The 21,552-nt window shown below is 37.3% G+C and overlaps 1 protein-coding gene across 1 annotated transcript in view; it reads right to left on the bottom strand.

Annotated features, from left to right (window-relative positions):
- Positions 1-18,086: 18,086 nt before the first annotated feature.
- Positions 18,087-21,552, bottom strand: part of SLC26A7 (solute carrier family 26 member 7) — a 143,236-nt gene continuing 139,770 nt past the window's right edge. The window contains exon 19 of the mRNA XM_008001056.3: positions 18,087-21,148. Within this exon, the coding sequence (XP_007999247.1) occupies positions 21,113-21,148 (36 nt within the window). The 3' untranslated portion in view covers positions 18,087-21,112. The remainder of the gene's footprint in view (positions 21,149-21,552) is intronic.

Raw genomic sequence — 21,552 nt, 5'->3', positions numbered from 1 at the left:
TCCCCTTAACCGGCCCCCTAGGCTGAGGAGTGTGGGTGCACCCTGCGGGACTGGGGGCCCTGGTGCAAGATCCACTAGGGGAAGCCACCTGGGCTTCTGAGTCTAGTGGGGACTTTTATGTCTAGCTAAGGGATTGTAAATACACCAATCAGCACCCTGTGTCTAGCTAAAGGATTGTAAATACACCAATCAGTGCTCTGTGTCTAGCTAAGCTAGTGGGGACTTGGAGAACTTTTATGTCTAGCTGGGAGATTGTAAATGCACCAATCAGCACTCTGTGTTTAGCTCAGGGATTGTAAACGCACCAATCAGCACCCTGTCAAAATGGTCCAATCAGCTCTCTGTAAAATGGACCAATCAGCAGGATGTGGGTGGGGCCAGATAAGGGAATAAAAGCAGGCTGCCCCAGCTAGCCCATGCAACCCTTGGGGTCCCCTTCCATGCTGGTGGAAGGTTTGTTCTTTTGTTCTTTGCAATAAATCTTGCTGCTGCTCACTCTTTGGGTCCATGCTGCCTTTAAGAGGTGTAATACTCACTGTGAAGGTCTGCAGCTTCACTCCTGTCAGCGAGACCACAAATCCACCGGGAAGAATGAACAACTCTGGACACAACATTTTTAAGAACTGTTATACTCACTGCGAGGGTCCGCAGCTTCCTTCTTGAAGTCAGCAAGACCAAGAACCCACCAATTCCAGACACAATAGCACAGCCAACAGCAGGGACATCAGCACAGTGGTCCAGATTCTTGTCTCCAAACCCCATGGGCCCAGATGGGTGCCACACATACAGTGGGTTGTACTGCAGCTGAGGAACCCGGAGCCAGGGGTCCAGTAGTTACTGAATTAAGAGCAAGCAAATCAGTCCTCCTTCACTAGGCAGTGAGCAGTTACATTGCAGTGATGCTGTGGTAACCCTGCTGCTTAGGGGTCCTTGTGACTATGAAGATTGGGCACTATCAGGAGATGAATACAGCTTGCAGTTTACACACATGGCAAGAACATGCAGAGATGCTCAGGGTCCATGTTCAACTACTTCCCCCAACAAAGTTAATGTCAATAAAGAAAAAAATCTTCCTTTGAAGTTAAACGGTAACTGAAGATGCTGTTATTCACATATTCTGATTCTCATTCAATGACATGAATTCTCTCCAAAATCTACAACATTCCACTTTACAAACTGAAGTTTCCAAAATGGTGAAGAAACTACTTCTTCCCTTCCCACCTATCGAGCACTATCTAGCTAATAAGCTTTTACAATTTAGTATAATATTTCAAACTGGAATAAAATTACGTGATACAAACCAAGCATTTCATTTAGGGTGTCATGTTTAGCACCTACGTATATTTTTTCCAGATATTCCCGCCTCCATCTTCTACTCAGCCACAGGAGGACATACTAAGAGATAACACAAAAATACAAAAATCTAGTAACAACCTACAAAGTATTTGCAGTTCTAAAATGAATAGTTTGATTTTAGGTTCTCCCATCGCCCAGGACTTAGTAAGTTGTTGACAACCGGAAAATATAGTTTGTTTGTTTGTTTCTGCAAAGGTGCAAGACAGCATCATTTTAAACTTCTACAGAGCAAAAAATTTAAAAAAAGTTTGTAGGATTATGCTAAATACCATTTAACACCATAGATTTTCAAAAGATCAACTGCCTGATACGATGTTAAATATACTTGAATGTGGTCCCACATCTCTGTGCCACTTTGCCAAGTTTCCGTCGGATGTGATTTGCAACAAGCAACATATTAAACCCCCATAAATAGTCATTATAATGTAAACACTGAACACTCCTTATTGTAGCAGTGAAAGCAGCCTCTTCAAAATATATAAAACAGAAAACAAATCCTTGAATTCCATCTCAGGGCAGAAGGTGGATTTGAATTTGAAGAGATGCCAAATGGTAATTTCGGGCACAAATATTTCAGACAAAGCTGATCTATTATGAGTAATAACAGCATATGTTAGCTTCTAAGTCAGTTTGCATATGTCACAGGAAGCACACCCAATTAGCATGTGAGGCCATTTGCACTTCAGCAAAGTTATTAACAGTAAATCATAACAAAGTAGGTATGTTAGAATTATACATACTATTTGAAATATATATGAAAACCTCACACAAAAACAGTAAAAGAGAGAAAAAGAGAATCTTGAATGAATTAAATCAGCAAATTAGCTTTATTTCTATTCGTTCCTGATCTTATTATTACTATTTCTGTTTTCTTTTCACATAGGCAGTTGCTATGGCTTTTGACAGTTTCCTTTTAGCTAGCTAAGCCTGGGAGGATTAAAGAAGACATTTGGCCTTTATGGTTTTCTGTGTCTGAATGTGTATGTCCCGAGGAGAAAAGGAACTGTGCAAGAAGCTATTAAGCACCAGTGAGCGAGCACGGATTTGGAATGTCTGAGTTATGTTCACTGAAACAGATGTTGTGTCCCAGAATTCCCTGAGCTGCCTCAGGCTTTTGCTGGTGTCAACCCTGTGGTAAATGGGTTTTCATAATGAATTTACTGTTAATTCTCTCACACACACAAACCATTAGAATCACATTAAAGAGCTGACTAAATGCCACCAAGGCTCAAAGCATGACTGTCTTTTGTCCACTTCTGAAGAAGCTCTGAAGAGTCCAGAATCTCAAATCAATCATTCATGATCATTTGGGGGAAGTAACACCTCCCAGTGACTGGAGAGGGGCAGACACATTTGTGGGGGTGGTTCCCAGACCCCACTGACTCGGGCGAGACTCCGATGCTTTTCCAGATAATCACAGTAAAAATTATTGCTCTTGATACCGAATGTGGAATATTTTAGTGAACTGACCCGATTTTTAACTTATTTTGTTTAGACATTTCTCTTTTAAAAAATGTTTTAGTAAATAAAAGGATCAAAAAGCTTTGAAGTAAATGAAGTAAATATATTCAAGATACAAGTATTCCAGATGAACCACTAATCATGGGTGGAATGCCTAGAGAATACAACTGCTGAATATTTGTAAGGATAAAAGTAAGGTAAAAGCAACAGGGAGAGTCATGGAGACTGTGACAGAAACAAAGATGGAACAGAGCGCTAACAGGAGGCACCTGAAGTGTGATCTGCTTTTCAGAAAATAGCAGTGCCACTAGTACTGCTCAAATAACAACAAAAATAATGGGAGATACTATTGGTTGGCATCTACTATGTTTCAAGTACTATATTAAATATTTTTTACATATTACCTCATCTCCTCCTCATGTAAATGACAAGAATAAAAGCCGCTGCCTTTTGTAAATGTTTCCTCTGTACCAAATGCTGTTCTCACCCTTCTGTCCACCTGTAGTACTCACTGTCCCCAAGCCATGCTGTGGTCCTTTCAGCATCTGAACACCTGAATTCTTTCCTGCTTCTGAAATTTTGTGCATGAAATTTCCTCTCTTGGAGTCTTCTCATGCCTGCTTCCTCTACCCCAACCTGGCTTTTTTGTTTGGATGTCTTCCTCTTATCCATAGTGTCTCACTTTTAAACTTCCTGCTCCAAGAAGTCTTCCTGAGCAGCTTACCCAGAGTAAGTTCCCAACCGTCTCACCCAATCCCTTGTCTACCCTCCTATTGGCTATGTTATTCTCTACCATGGTGGTACCTTGCTTATTTCTTCAGGGCACTTTCTCAATTTGTAAGCATTTATTTGCATGTCTATTTACCTTGTTTTGTCTCTCCATCTCTATATTAAAACATCAAATGTCAGTTTCCAGTTCCTTTTCATTCAGTTATCTATACTAAGCACTTAGAAAAGTAGTAGGTACTCAATAAATATTTATTAAACAAAAGAATGTGCTAAGTGCCTTGCATCAATTCTCTCATTTAGCAAATAATCTTCCTATGAGTTTTTTGAGGTCAATGATCTCTTAACCATATAGATAGGAAATGCCTAAGGTAAGATCCAAAACCATTTCAGTAGGACTTCAGAGCTGTGATTATAACCATTATACTCCCATTTTACAGATCCGATAATTATTTAGTTAGTTAGTTAGTTGGTTAGTTAGTTAGTTAGTTGAGACAGAGTCTCACTCTGTTGCCCAGGCTGGAGTGCAATGGCTTAATACCGGCTCACTGCAATCTCTGCCTCCTGGGTTAAAATGATTCTCCTGCCTAAGCCTCCTGAGTAGCTGGGACTACAGGCCTGTGCCACCACTCCCGGCTAATTTTTGTATTTTCACTAGAGATGAGGTTTCACCATGTTGGCCAGGCTGGTCTTGAACTCCTGACTTCAAGTGATCTGCCAGCCTCACCCTCCCAAAGTGCTGGAATTACAGGCATGAGCCACCGTGCCCAGCCCTTGATAGATTCTTAATATCAGTTTGATATAGACTTCTTGGGACTATTTTTTTAGGAACCCATCACCATCTTGGCCAATGCACATCCTTTTGTGCAGCTTCAGTACTACTTTTCTCAAGCATCTATCAGCCACCTTCAGTTTAGCAGCTCTGCAATTTACAGCCAAGTAGATTAAGAAAAGGCAAACACCCTCCCCTTAGATACAGAGCTCTCATTGTACACAAGCTTAGGGAATAAAAATCTCACCCTGTTCTAATTTCTTTGTTCTGGAAAAAGTGCAAAGAAGAGATTCTTAAACACATTCTTGTCCCCTCTGATGATCCAAGATTTTTCTCTCTATATTTGCCATTATGCTTTGAAAACCAATTATTTCTAGCCCTACAAATCACGACTTTTAGTAACTGGCCTCAGATATAAACCAGTTATATGAATGGGAAAAAGCACACTCTATTTTGCTTTAGTAAAATTGTTTATACATTCAACAATTTTGCCCATAGAATAGGTAGGTATATATAGAGACACATATAGAAAAGAAAATGTGGATTTTCCTGAAATATTAAAAAAAGTGTGCCTAGATGCTTGGACATCTTAAGCAATGTTTAAGACAAACTAAGAGTTATACTTTCTACCTATTTAGTGGCTCTAAGCATCAAATTATACAACTTGTAAAGCACTTAAAATCATACTGACACACAGTAAATAACCAAGAATGATAATTTATTATATTTTACTTTTAAATATTTTATGTATTTTGCGATAAAATGTATAAATCACATTACCCAATAACCTAGAAATATGTTCATTTTGTTATATTTTCAATTACTTATTACTTTCCATATTTATTTTGCCTTCTCTTAGAGTTGGTTAAGGTGAAGGAGAGAATTGTCTCTGGTCAAATTAAATTGCTAATTTAACAATGCCTCGAATAAGCTGTTTCCCTTTTTAAAACTGTTTTTCCTTAACATATCTTTTAATTTGTTATCATGAAAAGAAGTGGGATGCGGTGTAGATACCCTGGACAAATAATTTTGCTAAGAAATTTGTGAGATAGGGCAGAGATAACTAATTGTTTAGGTCATAGATTGGGAAGTGGGAGTTATCAGGTAGGGAAAGAAGGCAGAAGAAGACACTTCTGGGCAGTAAGTAAGCTCCTTCACTTAAACTTTCCTCCCCTCCAGTTTTGTGTCAGCACCTGCTTCTCCCAACTCTGAATTGAAGTCAGGGGCTGCAAATGGCTGAAATAAGAAGTTGATGTTTGGGTTGCTGAGATATAGCTGTATATCAGGACTTTATCTATATTTATAGCTTTCATCCATTCGACAGGCATGAAGGACGAACTACTATGTTCCAGGAACTGCTATTTTAGGAACTGACAATAAAGCACTGCACATAGCAGATCTACCTTCATAGAACTTGTGTTTTGATAGGAAAGATAAATGATAAAGATACAAAGGGGATAGATAGATAATGAAGGGAGAGGTAGGTAGATAGATTAGATAGAGACATATAGAATGATTATGTCATTAATAATATCACATTGAATAACCATTATGAAAACATCAGGAAAATAGACAAGAGAGCCTGGATATGATTCTGGATATAAGGTTGTCTGTTAAGTGTTCTCCAGCAGGGTAACAGAAGAAATCTAACTGAAGTTGGGGAGCAAGCCATGTGACTTTCTCAGGGAAGAGCTGCTGCTCTGGATCAGATACTTTCATGAAGGGCAAAAAAAGACCCATCTTGTTTAAGTCATTTTTTTCTGGGGCAGTAGAGAGAGGGACTTTTACTTAGAGCTAAACCTGCTCCTAACTGAAAGAATGTTTCCTTCTAACCTTGGGTATGTAGTAGGTTAATAGCCACAAACTCCTCCCATTCTAATAAGCATGTTCCTTTAACTGCAACTTTGCAATTCTTCCCATCCAGAGAAGTCCATCCCTATGTCCCCTTAAGTAACTGGGCTGGTGTGTAACTTGGTTTGATCAATAGAATGTGGCAGAAATGACATTCATGAGTGCCAGAGAGTGGGCCTCAAAATGCTTTCCAGCTTCTCCATTTCTTTCTTATGGTGAAAAACCTAAGATAAAAAGGTCACATGGAGAGAAAGTTCCAGCAATCTTCACCATCACAGCTGAGCCCATCTCTAGCCAATCCTTCAGCTACATGTAGCTACAAGAGTGTGCACGAGTGAGATTACAGAAGATCAAGTCAGCCAAACAACAGAATTCTGAAAGATAATTCATTGCCAATTTTAAAGCTACTAAATTTTGGGGTGGTTTATTACATAGCCGTAGATAAGTGATACAGAAACCGGTACTGGTGTCGGGAGCTGACATAAAAACTAGAAACAATGCGGCATTAGTTTTGCTATTGGGAAATAGGCAGAGGCTGGAAGAGCAGTGAAGAAGTGCTATTGGAGACAACTAGAAAAGCAACTCAGTTATAGCCTGGTGTGGTGGCTCAGGCCTGTAATCCCAGTACTTTGGGAGGCTGAGGCAGGAGGATCACCAGGTCAGGAGATCGAGACCATCCTGGCTAACACGATGAAACCCCGTCTCTACTAAAAAAATACAAAAAATTAGCTGGGCGTGGTGGTGGACGCCTGTAGTCCCAGCCACTCGGGAGGCTGAGGCAGGAGAAGGGCGTGAACCTGTAGGGGCGGAGCTTGCAGTGAGCCGAAATCGCACCACTCCAGCCTGAGAGACAGAACGAGACTCCATCTCAAGAAAAAAATAAAATAAAAAGAGAAAAGAAAAGAAAAGAAAAGCAACTCAGTTATATAGTGGCAGAACAACAGAGAAAATATAGCCTGCGGCAATTTGAAATACAGAAAATGAATGCGTGGATCCCTAAGGAGAGTGCCAGGCAGTGCTGAAAGTGCTTTTTAAGCTGCATCTGATGAGTTGAGAGGAGAGAGATGAGCTGAAGAGAGAACTGTTCAGTTTGAAAGCGGAATTTAGAAGAAATATAGAAGAGCTAGAAATTGCTGTGCTGAAAGGTAAAATTCATTCACATGTCCATCCTGTAGAATATTCCCAATGTAAGAAATGATCTTAGGAAAGATCATTTATCATAAGTACCTATTTAACTATGTTGTTATAAAACCCTTTAAAATCTGAGAAAGACTTAAAAGTGGTGTCTGACTAGTAGGCTTTTGATCTCACCACTCTTAGAGTCAAAAAAAACTTCTAAGAATCAAAAGTGTGTTGGCAAACAGCAGTTTTTTATGCCCAAGGTAGACACAGAACAGTCCTGAAAAGAATTATGGATGCCACTTTGGGGCATGGCATCAACTTCAGTAAACTTTGCAACAATTTTCAGAGAATGGTTCTGACAGGCACTGCTTCTTTGGGTCGAAGAAAGAGAAATGGGGACAAAAAAAAAAAAAGGCCTCTGAGTCTGAACTATCTATGAAAAAGAAGCAGGCTGAGATGCAGTTGCAAAGACCAGCTATTTCTGATGAAAGAGTGAAGAGGTCTTTAGAGAACAGAACCAAAAGGCCAGACAGTGTAGCCGGATCCAAGATCTGTTATTTGTTACAAGATCCAGTAACAATGAATTCAAGAATCACTCCCAGGTTGTAGAACTAACCTTTAACCAAATAACTTCTCTTGCCCACAGAAAAGGGGAAACGGGTGACATGTGCCCTACTGTTTTTCAGAATTGCTACAAAATTGAGACTGCTTCTCTTTTTACTCTTCTTTTGAAAAATTTATTATTATTTTAGGGTAGTTTTATATTTACAGAAAAGCTGCAAACATAATACAGAGAGTCCCTGTATGTATACTCTTCATCTAGTTTCTCTATTAACATTTTACATAATCATGAAGCGTTTGTCACAGCTAAGGAACTAACATTGATACCTTACAATAAACCAAACTCTACAGTTTATTTCAATTTCACTACATTTTCTCTAATTTTTTTTTTTTTCTGTTTCAGGATACCCTGTAGAATACCACAATACCTTTAGTCATCATGTCTCTTAGCCTCCTCCAGTCTGTGACAATATTTTAGTCTTTTTTTTTTTTTTTTTTTTTTTGCATTAGATAACCTTGATGGTTTTGAGGTGTATCTGCCAGGCATTTGGGACACATTAAAAGTATTCGTCTCTCAACCTGGGTTTTCTTGATTTTTTTCTTTTTTTTTTTTTTATGGTTAGACTACTCCAGCCCTAGAATCATCTTTTTCTCCAAGGAGTCCTGCTTCCTTCTCTTGGGTAATAGTGTTAGAAGCCAAAATCCGGGAGCTGGGTGTGCTCATTGCTCCATTCTTAATATTTTAAAGGGAGTGTCTACTGTGGTGATTCTGTCCTTGTCTCACCAATGTATGTTGAAGGTAGTTCAACAGGTAGTTCAGGTGGTTCTTTACAACAGTGGGAGAATTAACTAACACATATTTGTAGTTCACATATCTCATCATCAAGAGAAGCTACATCTGAGGAGACTCATCCATACCCAACCAGATGTTGATCATTAGGTCCTAGACTTAAAGCCTGGTGCTGTAACCGGGGTGAAACTTGGCAGTTCCTGGATGGGATAAGCATACTTTACACATCGAAGGAATGTTAATAATTTGTGTAACCAAAGGTAGAGAACTCTAGAAGGTTGTTTATTGGAAGCTTACATCTGTGCCTTTGCCAAGTGGCTTTGCTGCTTCTCCCACACAGAGGTGGAATCTACTTCTCTACCCCCTTGAAACTGGGCTAGCCTGTGGTGGAAGGAATGTGGTGAAAGTGACATTCTTAAGTTTTTGAGCTTAGGCCTCAAGAGGCCTTGCAACTTCACCTTCATTCTGTCACAGTTCTGTGGCTTCCAGGCTTTTGAAGAAGGCCCCCCAAAAAAGACCACATAGACAAAGGGAACTCAATCATCTCTGCTTTCCCAGATGAGCCCAGATCCCAGGTAACTCAGCAGCTGAGTGCAGCAACCTGAGTGAGCCCAGGAAGACCAGCAGAATCCAGTAAGCCTCAAAATCATGATAAATGATGAATAAGTTTTAGAGTAGTTTGTTAAGAAGAAATGGATAATTAACACAGCATATTAATTGACTGTAATAAAGGTCAATGTTCTATTAATCCAAGTCCACTTTTCCGTAAGTCCCATTTTACCCAAGTCTGGGTTCTTGATAAGCAATAACGTATGGCAAATTGTGATGATGAATTAATAGCTTTATTTTCCTTTATCATATTATAGTATCCTTACTGATGACATATTGAATTAATGCTTTAACTATGAAAGAGAGTTTTATCAGTAGAAATTTTGAGAGCTGTCACAAATTGACAACAGATTTGGAGAATCGAAGCTTCTCATTACCCTTCAGATGGCTTCTTAGAAATGCTTACTTTATCTGAAAGTAGAGATTAGTTCTCTAGGAGTCAAGTTAGGTAACTGCAGTGTAATTGTGATTTAAAACTGGCAGGTTTAAAGTGATCAAGAGGGGCAGCAGCTTTTTCATGAGTGAAGTTCTATTTACCTCTTCAGATTTGCCTCAAACCTTTTACTGTTCCCTGATGTTCCAAACACGCTCACCTTCTGGGTCTCTTGGAAATGCTAACCTCTTTTCTTTAGTTGATTTGTAGGTTTCTAATATCATTAAATATTTTTTATTTTTATTGATTGATCATTTCATTCATCCCTTCAACAAATACTTAATAAACATAACATTTAAATGGCCAGGAACACACCTATGATTACTAGATTGCCAGTACGTTTAGAAGTATGTAAGTGAATAATTATGATAAAATATGGTGAGTATATAACATTAGAAGAAAGAATGACGTTTTAGCAAAACATAGGTGTGCATCTAACATTAACTGAATCAGTTTTAATAAAAAATGACTCCATTTTTTGAAGTTTGACTACTCCTGACAACCTTTAAGCTTCACACCTCTGTCTTTCCTTTCTGCCCCACATTGGAGCAAGCTGATAAGAAAGCTGGGGTGCTTTCTCCTTTGCTGCAGGAAAGTTCAAAACACTTCAGGAACTTTCCTTCAAGCTTCATCCCTTAACCACCACAAGAAGTTTAAGTCAGTCTCTTTTCCTTGTTTTTCAGCTGAAGTAGACTTCCCTGCTCTTATCAGAAGAACAAATTATGTAAGTTAATGAACCTTTCCATATTCTCTTCGTACCTTTGTGGCATCATCAGTCTCAAACCAAGCTTTGGGTGGAGGTACCTGTCTCATCTTTAAAAAGTGACCACAAAATAGGTGATCATAGACAGTAGCTTGAATGGCATCTTAAACTATGAGCACATATATAATATGTGGGATTATAGTTCTTCTTTTTGTTCCTGTTTTGCCCACAAGTATCTAAAATCCTTAAGGGCAAATAATTATTGATTCTTGTGCCTGTATCAATCAGCATGGTGCCTGGCTCATAAGAGATGTTCAATTTTTTTTGATACATAAGTGATTTATAGAAGCCAAAGGAGTAAGATTTTATGAAAAAGAGTGGTCAAGAGTATAAAAGCAAACAAAATCAGTAAGAAGAGGACTGAAAAGAGGAGCCACTGACTTTGGAAATTTGAAGTGAATGGCTATCTGCGCAGGACCCTTTAGAAGTGTGATAGAGGCAAAGTTTTCTGCAGAAGCCAGAGATGAGCAAGTAGAGACAGCAAATGTCTACTCTTTCAGCACATTGGAATTGAAATTATTCAGGAGCACTGAAGAAAATCAGAGATAAAGGGCAGAAAAGGAAGCATGGCCAAATGAAGATTTTTGTTTTAAGAGAGAGGATAAATAACTTATTCTTTTAATATACTATAGTTACATCCAGTTTAGTAAAAGAGATTGAAGACACTTGGAAAAGGACAATTTACTGACACAGCTGTGCCTGGGAAAACGCAGTGGAAGTTTTTGTTTTTTTTTTTTTTAAAGTGAAACTAAATTAACAAACAAGGTTAAGAGAAACTCAGAGTAGCAGATTTCACCTTGGTTAGAAAAAAAGAACAGTTACATCAATGTTTTAAAAAATGCAAGTACATATGGATTTGGATGTATATATCTTTAGGTGACCAGGCAATGAATAGAAAGTTGAGGAAGAAAATGCATAATGGTTTCCTCAAGATAGAGGCAAGGTTCTCTGTGGAAGGCCCTTAGGAACAGGATTTAGAAGGGAGATTAAAGATGTAGTTGCAGCTTGGAATACTGGAAAGTGGAAATGGTAGAATTACTAAGCACAAAGAAGTGACAGCGCTAAAGGTTCACTCTAGGATAGAGAGAAGGAATTTTCAGGAACACCAAACTGCAGAAATGGGATCACCTTCCAACCACCTCATCTGGACACCAAACAATTGAGTCTGTATATACCACATGAGTTGGAATCCTGAGTCTAAAGAACAGAAATATCAAATTCTCCCCCATTTTTACTCAGACTGCAAGTAATTTTTCTAACAATTGTTGTGTCCTATTTTCCTTTATTCTCTCTCTTTCCCTCACATTGCTGGTGACCTGGGCAAGTGTGGTATGAGATACACAGTGAAGCGTCCCACACAGCTCCTCTGTAACTCGGGCTACAGAACATTGTTACCTAACATGCACTTTAGATCAATTTCTGATTTCTGTTTTGAATTGTGAGATGGAGTCCAAATATATATTTTATTAATTTTTGGATATACTGAGTATTTAATGCAACTAAATCTGTTATCCATGGAATGAGAATGACTTTAAAAGTGAATAAGAAATAAACTACAGTAAGCATATTCCAGAAAATGAAACTTGAAGACATACATTCACACATCTGGCAGTGATTCATAATTGAATATCATTTTCTCTCTAGTTATGATTGTTTACATCAGCCTCAATCTCCAAACTGAAAGTAGCTGAGTAATATTGCTGGCACCGTCTCTTTACTCCAGCTCCATATGTGCAGAATAAAAGGTTTAACTATAATTCACTCTGGTAGCATTACACAGGGAATTTCAATGAAGGTGTTGAAAGAAAATAATTACCCATATAGCCTTAGGCTGGAAGGGAAATATCTCCTTTTCTTTTACGATGTATTTCTAGTGGATGTGTATGAGAGGCAACTTGGAGGATGGGATCATTTTCTTATATGACTACATCAATATGTGTTGGAAAAGTATAAATTTGTGAAACAAAGAGAAGACTTAAATTTTCCATGATAAGGGATATTACATCCAAACTTGCACTCTTAGGAAAACTATTGTAAGTCACCCAAGAATATATGTATAGGGATAATATGTTTTAAATACTTTCTGCCCCTGACATGCTCATATTGAGCAAAGGCTTTGGTTAATTTGACATCGTCCTTTGCAATGTGACATAACTATGTACCCAGTTTTTGTTACCTAAGCATAACACTATAGGGATACCATACAGCCACAATACATTACAACAGATGCACAAACTGAAACAGACGAAGTGATGAAAACGTAAGTACCTAAGAATTATCGTACAGGGCTTCTTTTAAATACCAGACTAAAGAAAGTCTTTGTGACTGTGATCCTAAACTTTAGGGTCTAAAACGAAAGGGATTGTCATTTTAAGATACATATTCCCAAGTCCACCCCAAATAAATCCTGATTCACTAGGTCTTGTGTAGGCCATTGGAATCTGTTTGCATTTAGCAAGCAAACACTCAATTCTGGTGTAGACATTATAAGGTTCGCATTTCAAACAAGATTCAGAAGGACTCTAGCAACATCATTTGATTGATTTTAATTGATTACACCTCTACTTTCTTAAGCTAGACCCTTCCTACTTCAATGTTTTCATTGGCTAGGTGAAGAGGGACAATTGGAAAAACAAAAGTTTTCCATGAGACAGAAATTAGATGTCAATCCCATTTGGGGCAATCACACTGTTATTCTCAAATTTTAATTCCAGAGCCAAAGCAAAAGGCATAGATCCAAGCCCCAGAAAGAGTTGTAATGTGGGAAGAATTGTGTTTGGCTTTATGAAACCCAGTTCTGCCATGTCTGTGTCACCGGGGGTTAGGGGCACGGGAAGAACTGGTCATCCAAAAATGCCTGAGGCCTGTTACTCAGCCTGCCTCCCCTCCCCCACCCATTCTCCATCACCACCCATCTTGCCTCCCAACATCATGCTACCACCCCAAGCCCTGTCCTCTGTAGCCCCCAAAATATTCCTAGCTATCCTTCTTTATCAAAATTTATTGTATGCTTTGTTCTTTCAGGTCTTTGGGGACAATGTCTTATAAGCTCTTTAAGTGAACTAGTTCTTCATAAGACTAACACAATGTGTTACAATGGCTTTCATGTGTTTTCCTTTCATATACTATTTACTCCAGCCCAAGTGAATGACTGATGATGAGAACTTCAAGCCTCTTGGAACACTGTGAAGCAGATATTTGGACTTCGGGGACATTTAGATACTCCTGAAATCATACCACCACAGGATCAATCATGCCTACCAACTTTCTCCTGAAATACCTTTTGTAAACCTAGCTTTATCTTCAGTCTTTATTTTTCCCCACAAAATCTGTTCAGTGTACAGAAATTGCGTTCACTTCTCTCCCTTTCCTGCTCTCGCTCAGGCTTTGTTAGCATAAATAAAGGCACCCTTATTTAAACAATAGGTCCCTAACTACAAATTTAAGAAAATAGGGAGCATGGAAGCTTGAGAAGCCTGTAAGATATAAATCAAGGTGTAAGAAGTATAGAAAGAGAGGCATTAAATAGGAAAGTTGATCTGGAAGACACATGCCAGTCCAAAAGATGTTCTGTGTTTCCTCACTTTTCTAGCCTTATGAGTCCATAAATTGCTTCAAAACCAAGAAGATTTTAAAAAGCAGCTCTAACAGTAAAGGAAATAAAGATAGATTTCTAGTTTTATTTTTATTTATTTCATTATCAAAGTATTTTATTTTTTAATGTAACAACTGTTCTTGTAATTTATGGATACTTATAGGACTTATTAATGAGCCAATTTCTAAATGACTCTTTAAAACAAGAGGCTCCAAATTAAAAAAAAATACTGAAAAACTTCCTACACTTACTATAGGTAATAGTCTTTATTATATAGAAGAGAAAGGAGATAAGTCTGATCAAAATGAATTTCCAGCCAGGTGCAGTAGTTCACGTCTGTAATCCCAGGACTCTGAAAGGTCAAGGCGGGCTTATCACCTGAAGTCAGGAGTTCAAGACCAGCCTGGCCAACAAGGGGAAACCTCATCTCTACTAAAAAATACAAAAATTATCCAAATGTGGGGGCGCACGCCTGTAGTCCCAGCTACACAGGAGGCTGAGGTGGGAGAATTGCTTGAACTCAGAAGGCGGAGGTTGTAGTGAGCTGAGATCACACCACTGTATGCACTCTACCTTGGGTGACAGAGAGAAACCCCGTCAAAAAATAAAATAAAATAAAATAAAAAATCCCGTTGCTGAATCAGTTACAAAAAAAGTAAGGATTTTTGAAGAGTAAGTACTTTAAATGAAATTGTTTCGGAGAACTCAATCAATTTGGAGTAACTGAGCATTCTTCTTTAAAAAAAAAAAAAAAGTAAAACAAAACAAAAGAAAGCAAAAACTGAAGTGGAAAGTTATCAATAAGACTGTGTTCTGTGCCTATCTCTGAGACAAGTGGTGAAATTAAGCAAGTCTATGCTGTTATTTTTGTTAAAACAGTATAACTTAGAGAAAACTAGCCTAGCTAGTTCAATTCTATCTTCTTTAACAAGATAGCTAATCATTAGGAACCATCACCAGAACACCATATGCTGCAGTTTCTGAATCCCCACTGGCATGTTGCAAACCCATTCCTGAACACATCACTCTGTTTCATGGCCACAGTCTCATCTGAGTAGCCAGATATGGCTAGTTATGTCTATGTAACCTACTGTCTCTAGCGGCAGAATGTTTTAACCAGACCATGATCAATGATTATGTTTTTAATACAAAAGCATGACATACAGGAAATGAAAATACAATTCTAGTAAGGCTGGTTTTCAGTTTGAAAAAAAAAGAGAAAATTGTTAAAAGTCTAGGAAATGCATAACTCCTTGCTATTGACTGAATTGTGTCCCTGCACAACTCATATATTGAAGCCCTAATCTCCAATGTGACTATATTTGAGATAGGATTTATAAGGAGGTAATTAAAGGTAAATGAGGTCATAAGTGTCAGGCTCCGATCTCATAGAATTAGCGTTCATATAAGAAGAGACAGCAGAGAGCTTGCTCTTTCTTTGTCTCTCCTCCCTGAGAACACAGAGAGTAGGCATCCTTCTACTAGCCAGGAAGAAAGCCCTCATTAGAAACCAAATTGGCCAGCACCTTGGTCTTGGACTTGTAGTCTCTGAAACTGAGAGAAGTACACTCCTGTTGTTTAAGCCTCCAGTTTATGGTATTTTATTGTAACAGCCCAAATGGACTAATACAGATTTTGGTACTGAGAAGTGAGGTACTACTGCAACAAATAACTAAAAATGTGGAAGAAGCATTTTAGGTGCATGCCAGAAAAAGCCTGGATTGTTGTGAAAGGACTGTCATGAACTTAAAGGCGATTGTGGTGAGGGCTCAAAGAGAAAAGGAAAGAGAAAGTCTCCATTTTCTTGGAGAATAAATAAGTAATCCTAAATGGAGTGTTAGTAGAAATATGGTCATAACAAGCCATTCTGCTGAGGTCTCAGATAGAAATGAGGAACATGTTATTGGAAACCAGAGGAAAGGCGACCCTTGTTGTAAAGTGGTCAAGAACTTGGCTGAACTATGTTCTACTGTTTTTTCGGACAGTAGAAACACAAGTGATAAAACTGGATGTTTAGCTGAGGATATTATTTCTAGGCAAAGTGTTGAAGGAGTGGCTTGGTTGTTCCTGACTGCTTTTAGTAAAGTACGAGGGGAAAGGGGAATTGAACAAGGAGTTGTTAAGAAGAAAGTAACAAGAACTTGAAGATTTGGTAAACTATCAGTCTGTTCATGTTGCATAAAATGAGAAATCTTGTTCTGAAGAGAGCACAAAGGGTGTGGCGAAACAACCACTTGATAAGTAGATGAATATGGTTATGAACCATGAATCTGATTAGCCACCTCAGCAGGAGCCAGAAATAGAGATAAAATTGTGTCAGCAAACCACTGCCAGTTTGAACTGAAGGAGACAGAGATGGGACAAAATGAAGGAGAGCGATCAGATTTTTTAGGTTCTACAGCACAACACCATAGAGCTAATCAGCTGTAACGTGATATTCTTCAAGAAAAGAAAGAATGACACCACAAGCAACCCAGAGATCATCCATGCTGCCTCCTTGGTTTCAAAGGGTGGGGACATTGCCTTAATTTTAATGGGGCAGACAGCCTCAAATTGAAGTTCTAGGGGTGGGAAGACCCTGCAAAGCAATTGGGTGGAACCACCCTGTGGAACTCTGGAGGCAGGACTGCTACCCCAGAGGGTCAAAGAGGTGGGGGATCAAAGCAAAAGGGATTATTTTTGTGTCTGGATCTGATGGAATTGTCCTTGGTAGGTTTTGGACTTGCTTGGGACATGTCACTACTTCCTTCTTTCTTATTTCTCCTGTTTGGAATGGGGATATCATTTCTATGACAATGCCACCATTGTATTTTGGAAGTATATAGCTTGTCTGGCTTCATAGGTTCACAATTGGAGAGGAATTTTGCATAAGAGTTTATCTTGTTTCTGTTCTCATCTATGTATGATTTAGATGATATTTTATGAAACTTTGAACTTCAGACTTGAGGGTGGATACTGGAATGAGTCAGGACCTTTGGGGCTCTTAGGATGTAATGAAAGTATTTTGCATATGATAAGGACACGAATTTGGTGAAGGCTAGAATGTTGTGGACTGAACTGTGTTTCCCCAAACTTCATACGTTTAATCCCTCATCCTCAAAGTGACTGCATTTGAACACAGGACCTATAAGAAAGTAATTAAGGTTAAACAACATTATGAGGATAGGCCCTGATCCAGTAAGATGAGTGTCCTTAGAAGAAGAGTGCTCTCTCTCACTCTCTCTCCCCCACATGAGGACATAGCTTGAAGGTGGCCATCTACAACCCAAGAAGAGAGCCCCCACCAGAAACCAAATTGACTAGCACCTTCAACTTGGACTCCTCAGACTCCAGAACTAAGAAGTAACTTTTGATTGTATAAGCTCTCTAGTCTGGTAATATGTTATAGCAGCCAGAACTAAGACACTACCATTAATCACCTTACTGCCACCCTATGTAGGAAGGCAACCCTTTATCCTCCACCATACTTCCTATCATCTTTCCTTAATGTATTTTCATTTTGGCACATATCATCATCTCACTTGCAATAAATGCATTTTAAATGTATTCTATTTTGCCTTCCCTTGATACAACAAAGTTTGTGAGGGCGTTTATTCTTTTTCTGTTTTATTATCTGCCATATCTCTAACACCTAGAAGACTTCCTTTGCTTCTTGTCTTTGGAAAAGTAGCCTTTAATAGACTGAAGAATATTGAATTCAGCCTAGGAAGTCAGGAAAGACAAACAACAGTATATAATGAAGAGCCAAATAAAATTAAAAAATAAAATGTATATATTAATTAAAATTGGAATGCAAAGGATGTAAACCTGGTGAAAGAGTATGTCTAAATGTAGTTTTAAGGCACAAAGTATTCTTATCAGCAGTCCATAAATTAAGGCACAGTATCTTACAGTCCTAGGTTGAAATTTTGTAAGAACAAATTACCAAGAATAATGGATACTTCCAAGAATATTCAACACATAATACTCTGTGGTCATTCCAAGAAACAGTATGTGTTATTTGCTTTACAGGAGAGTAAATAATATGAAATAATAGACACAAATCCATTTAAGCATAATAGTTATCATATTTTGATTTATTTCCATGTAAATTGGTTGTTACATGCTGAGTTACTACAAAGAATTATAAAAAAGATAATTAAATGCATTGAAAAATATAAAAAATAACTGCAGCATATTAGACTACATGATTTTTAACTAAAAATCTTTGGATTGTGAAAGTACCATTTAACTCCCTATTTGAAAGCTGGCCACAAACTCATTGCCAAATAGCATATTCTATATTGAATTAGATTATCATCCCACAGAATTCAGAATGTGCATTTCTAAGGCATAATGTATGTTCAACAATATACTAATATATTTTGGCAACCACTAAATGTCAAGCATTACCCATACAGGGTATTAACACATTAATGTTTTCATTAAAAAAGAAAGATCTCTTTCTTCATTACATTACACATTTATAGAATAGAGATCTGTCAAATAAATTACTGTAAAGTAGTTCAAGCTAAATCTTATAACACTTGAATCATATAATCGGGGGCAAATAACCTTTAAAATGAAAGACAAATGGTGAAATTTATGGGCATTTAATTTGCATAAATGTAATGTTAACAGTCTTTCCCTGGCTATATATTTTATGCTTAATTTATATATGTCAGTCTATTAGGTCCTTAACACTCTTATAGGTCAGTTTTAATTTTTTCCAATTTTATTTTACCATAATAAGTGTTATCAAGTAGTTTGTCATATATAAAAATAAGGTAATCTCATAAAAATAATTCAGTGTGACTATAGAAACAATCTAGCTTCAAGACCGCTATACAGTTTTTGTGTTGTCAATACCTGCTTCGAAATAAACATTTGCGTTTTAGAATGTTGTGTGTCTAAACTCATGTTTACCTCTTAAGCTCTCAGAACTCAATACCAGAGACTTCCTCCAGGTTAACAGTCATTGTAGCTTTGGTGTGTGGAAGTCTTAAAACAAAGGTCTTCATAAGGTACGTGGTTTGGTCTTCCTTTACATTGAATACAACATTAGCATTTGACACCCAAGTTATTGGACTTAAAGTTTTATCCACTAAACTTCTACTATAAACACTGAAGTGCATTAAAATATAACTGCTCCGACAATACTGTGTCCATTTTGTCAACAAACTATAAAAACCATCCATCAATTAACTATGATTTTAATGTCAGACCTGATCTATAATCTCTAATAAATTAGAAAGTGCCTGCATTATATAAGTTCAATTATAGGAGCTGCATAGCAAAATATCAATTTATACACAGCAAAATATATTTTCTTTTTTGACTTTCCTTGACTCATGCTTACCTGCCAGTGACCAATGAATTAGAGATGTTGAATATTACCATCCACCGATGGAATAATTTAATTGGACAAAGCAGAATAAAATTATTTTCTCTTAAGGAAACTCTACCTCCAATTATTACTTCTGCTTTTCCTTGGAAGAGTGTTTAATGGCAATGTGAGTTGGCCTCACTCATTGAAATTGAGGCTACCATAGGGAGAAACACTATTCTTTGTAGTTCACTTCAATCAAAATTGAAATGGCTGGATATAAGAATTTGAAACCTTTCTTAATTCTCTTTCATTTTATTACATTGCCCTACCTACAATTTAATGTTAAAATTAAGGGTCATATGAATGTTTACCACACATTTGCTAGAGACTATTATAATCCATCACTTGGTGGGCACTAGAATTTACTTTTATAGATGACAGAGACAGAGCCTAAATGGCTGGTATTTTAATTTTATTTTCAACCTGTTTCTCAAACTCACTTTAATGTACCTAGCTTTTTCTTACTCTGGTAAATTTTAGAGCGGTTAAAATGCCGTTAAAAGCTTAAGCATAATTATGTGTCTATGCCTATCTTTGAAGGTGATAATTTTTCCCAGGTAAATCAACTTGCTAAATTAAAATGTGAAATTCTACATACTTGTACATGATTGAAAATATATGTACAAGCATGAAAACAATAACATACAGTTCAGCCTAGCCTATGGCGTTTGTCAATTATCCTGTTGGTTTGATGGGTTTGCAGATAATCACATCAAGCTTTCCTCTAACAAAAGAAAAAAAAAAATCTATGAAAGTCTACCTACCTATACATCCATATGCATATAGATAAACATATTATATTGATTATCTCTGAAATAGGAAAGTTAAAAATTATTACAGTTCATCTTATACTGGAATAGCACAAAGCTATTCTGCTAGTGGTATTTTCTCATCTAAAAATTATAAAATGTGTAATTTCATATTATCTTTCTCTAACAAAACCTCAGTGGAAAACAGAGCCTCTTATTGGGTAGAAATGCTAAAATTAGAGGTACTGGGTCTGAAGATCCTAAGCATTTCCAATATTCAGAGCAAAACAGACCAACGTCAAGAACTTGGTTTTACTGGGATACCCGTTTTTTTCGATTATGAAAACATTCCGGAATACTTCAGGAATGGATGTATGGAAAGATATGGAAATGAATTATTTCCAGTTTTTCATTTGTTTTGTTTGGTTTACTTTTTGTGAATTTCACATCTTACTGTGTAAAGTAATATTTAGCCTTATTGATATTTCAGAGGCCTATACAGAGAGAAGTTGTGTGAAAATGGCACATTTGCTAAGTTGTTTTTATGTATTAGTTACAGATTATCTTAAAATTTTACAAATGGCTTGTAAATGCTCAAAATTGCCTATGACAAAAGTATTTCTCAATTTTAAACTTCAACTTACAGCACAATAGAAATAAAACAGCATAAAATATTATAGTAAAATAAAATAAAACCATGTTTACCCTTTAGTACACTAAAACTAAACACATACTGATTTTTATATAAAATAACTAAGTGAATCTTCTTACTAACAAAAATGAGAAAAAAAGTTGGCAGTTCTTTCCAACTGCTATGCAGTTACCAAGTTACATCATACTTGTTGTAGCAGAGGTCATCTGTAGGCTCTAAACAACAAAAAAGTTGTGCAAAATCCCAGCATATGGCCTCTTCAGGCAGTTGGTAAAGACAAGAGCTGTACTGAGACAAAAGGGTCTCAGACTTCACTGTGGTCACTGAGTTTGCTCAAATTCTGAAATGGGAGAGGAAGAAATAAGTATGTGCTACTTACTCAACTCTTAAATTGGTACCAAAGTAAAAGAACAGTAGTAACTGAAGCAAGCTGTCCAGCTAAGCCAAAAACAAAAACAAAAACAAAAACAAGAACAAAAAAAACAAATGACCCTTTTATGAGACATCAGCGTAGAGCAGTTCAAAGCTCCAGGTCCAACGTCAAACTGCTGACTCTGTAACCAACTCTACCACTTATAGATTGTGTAATTTCCCTGGTCAGTTTCCTTGTTTCTAAAAATGGATTAAATTATCGTATCTACCTCATAAGGTCATGGCAAATTCAGTTAAACAACATAGTAAAGCTTTTAGAATATTCCTGTAATATAGTGAGAGCACTCAATATATGTTAGATATAATAATAGT

This window comes from Chlorocebus sabaeus, chromosome 8, assembly GCF_047675955.1.
Source record: "Chlorocebus sabaeus isolate Y175 chromosome 8, mChlSab1.0.hap1, whole genome shotgun sequence".
NCBI classification, from domain to species: Eukaryota; Metazoa; Chordata; class Mammalia; order Primates; family Cercopithecidae; genus Chlorocebus; species Chlorocebus sabaeus.
Note: the sequence above shows the minus strand (reverse complement) of the source record. Positions and strands in the feature narration are given on the sequence as shown.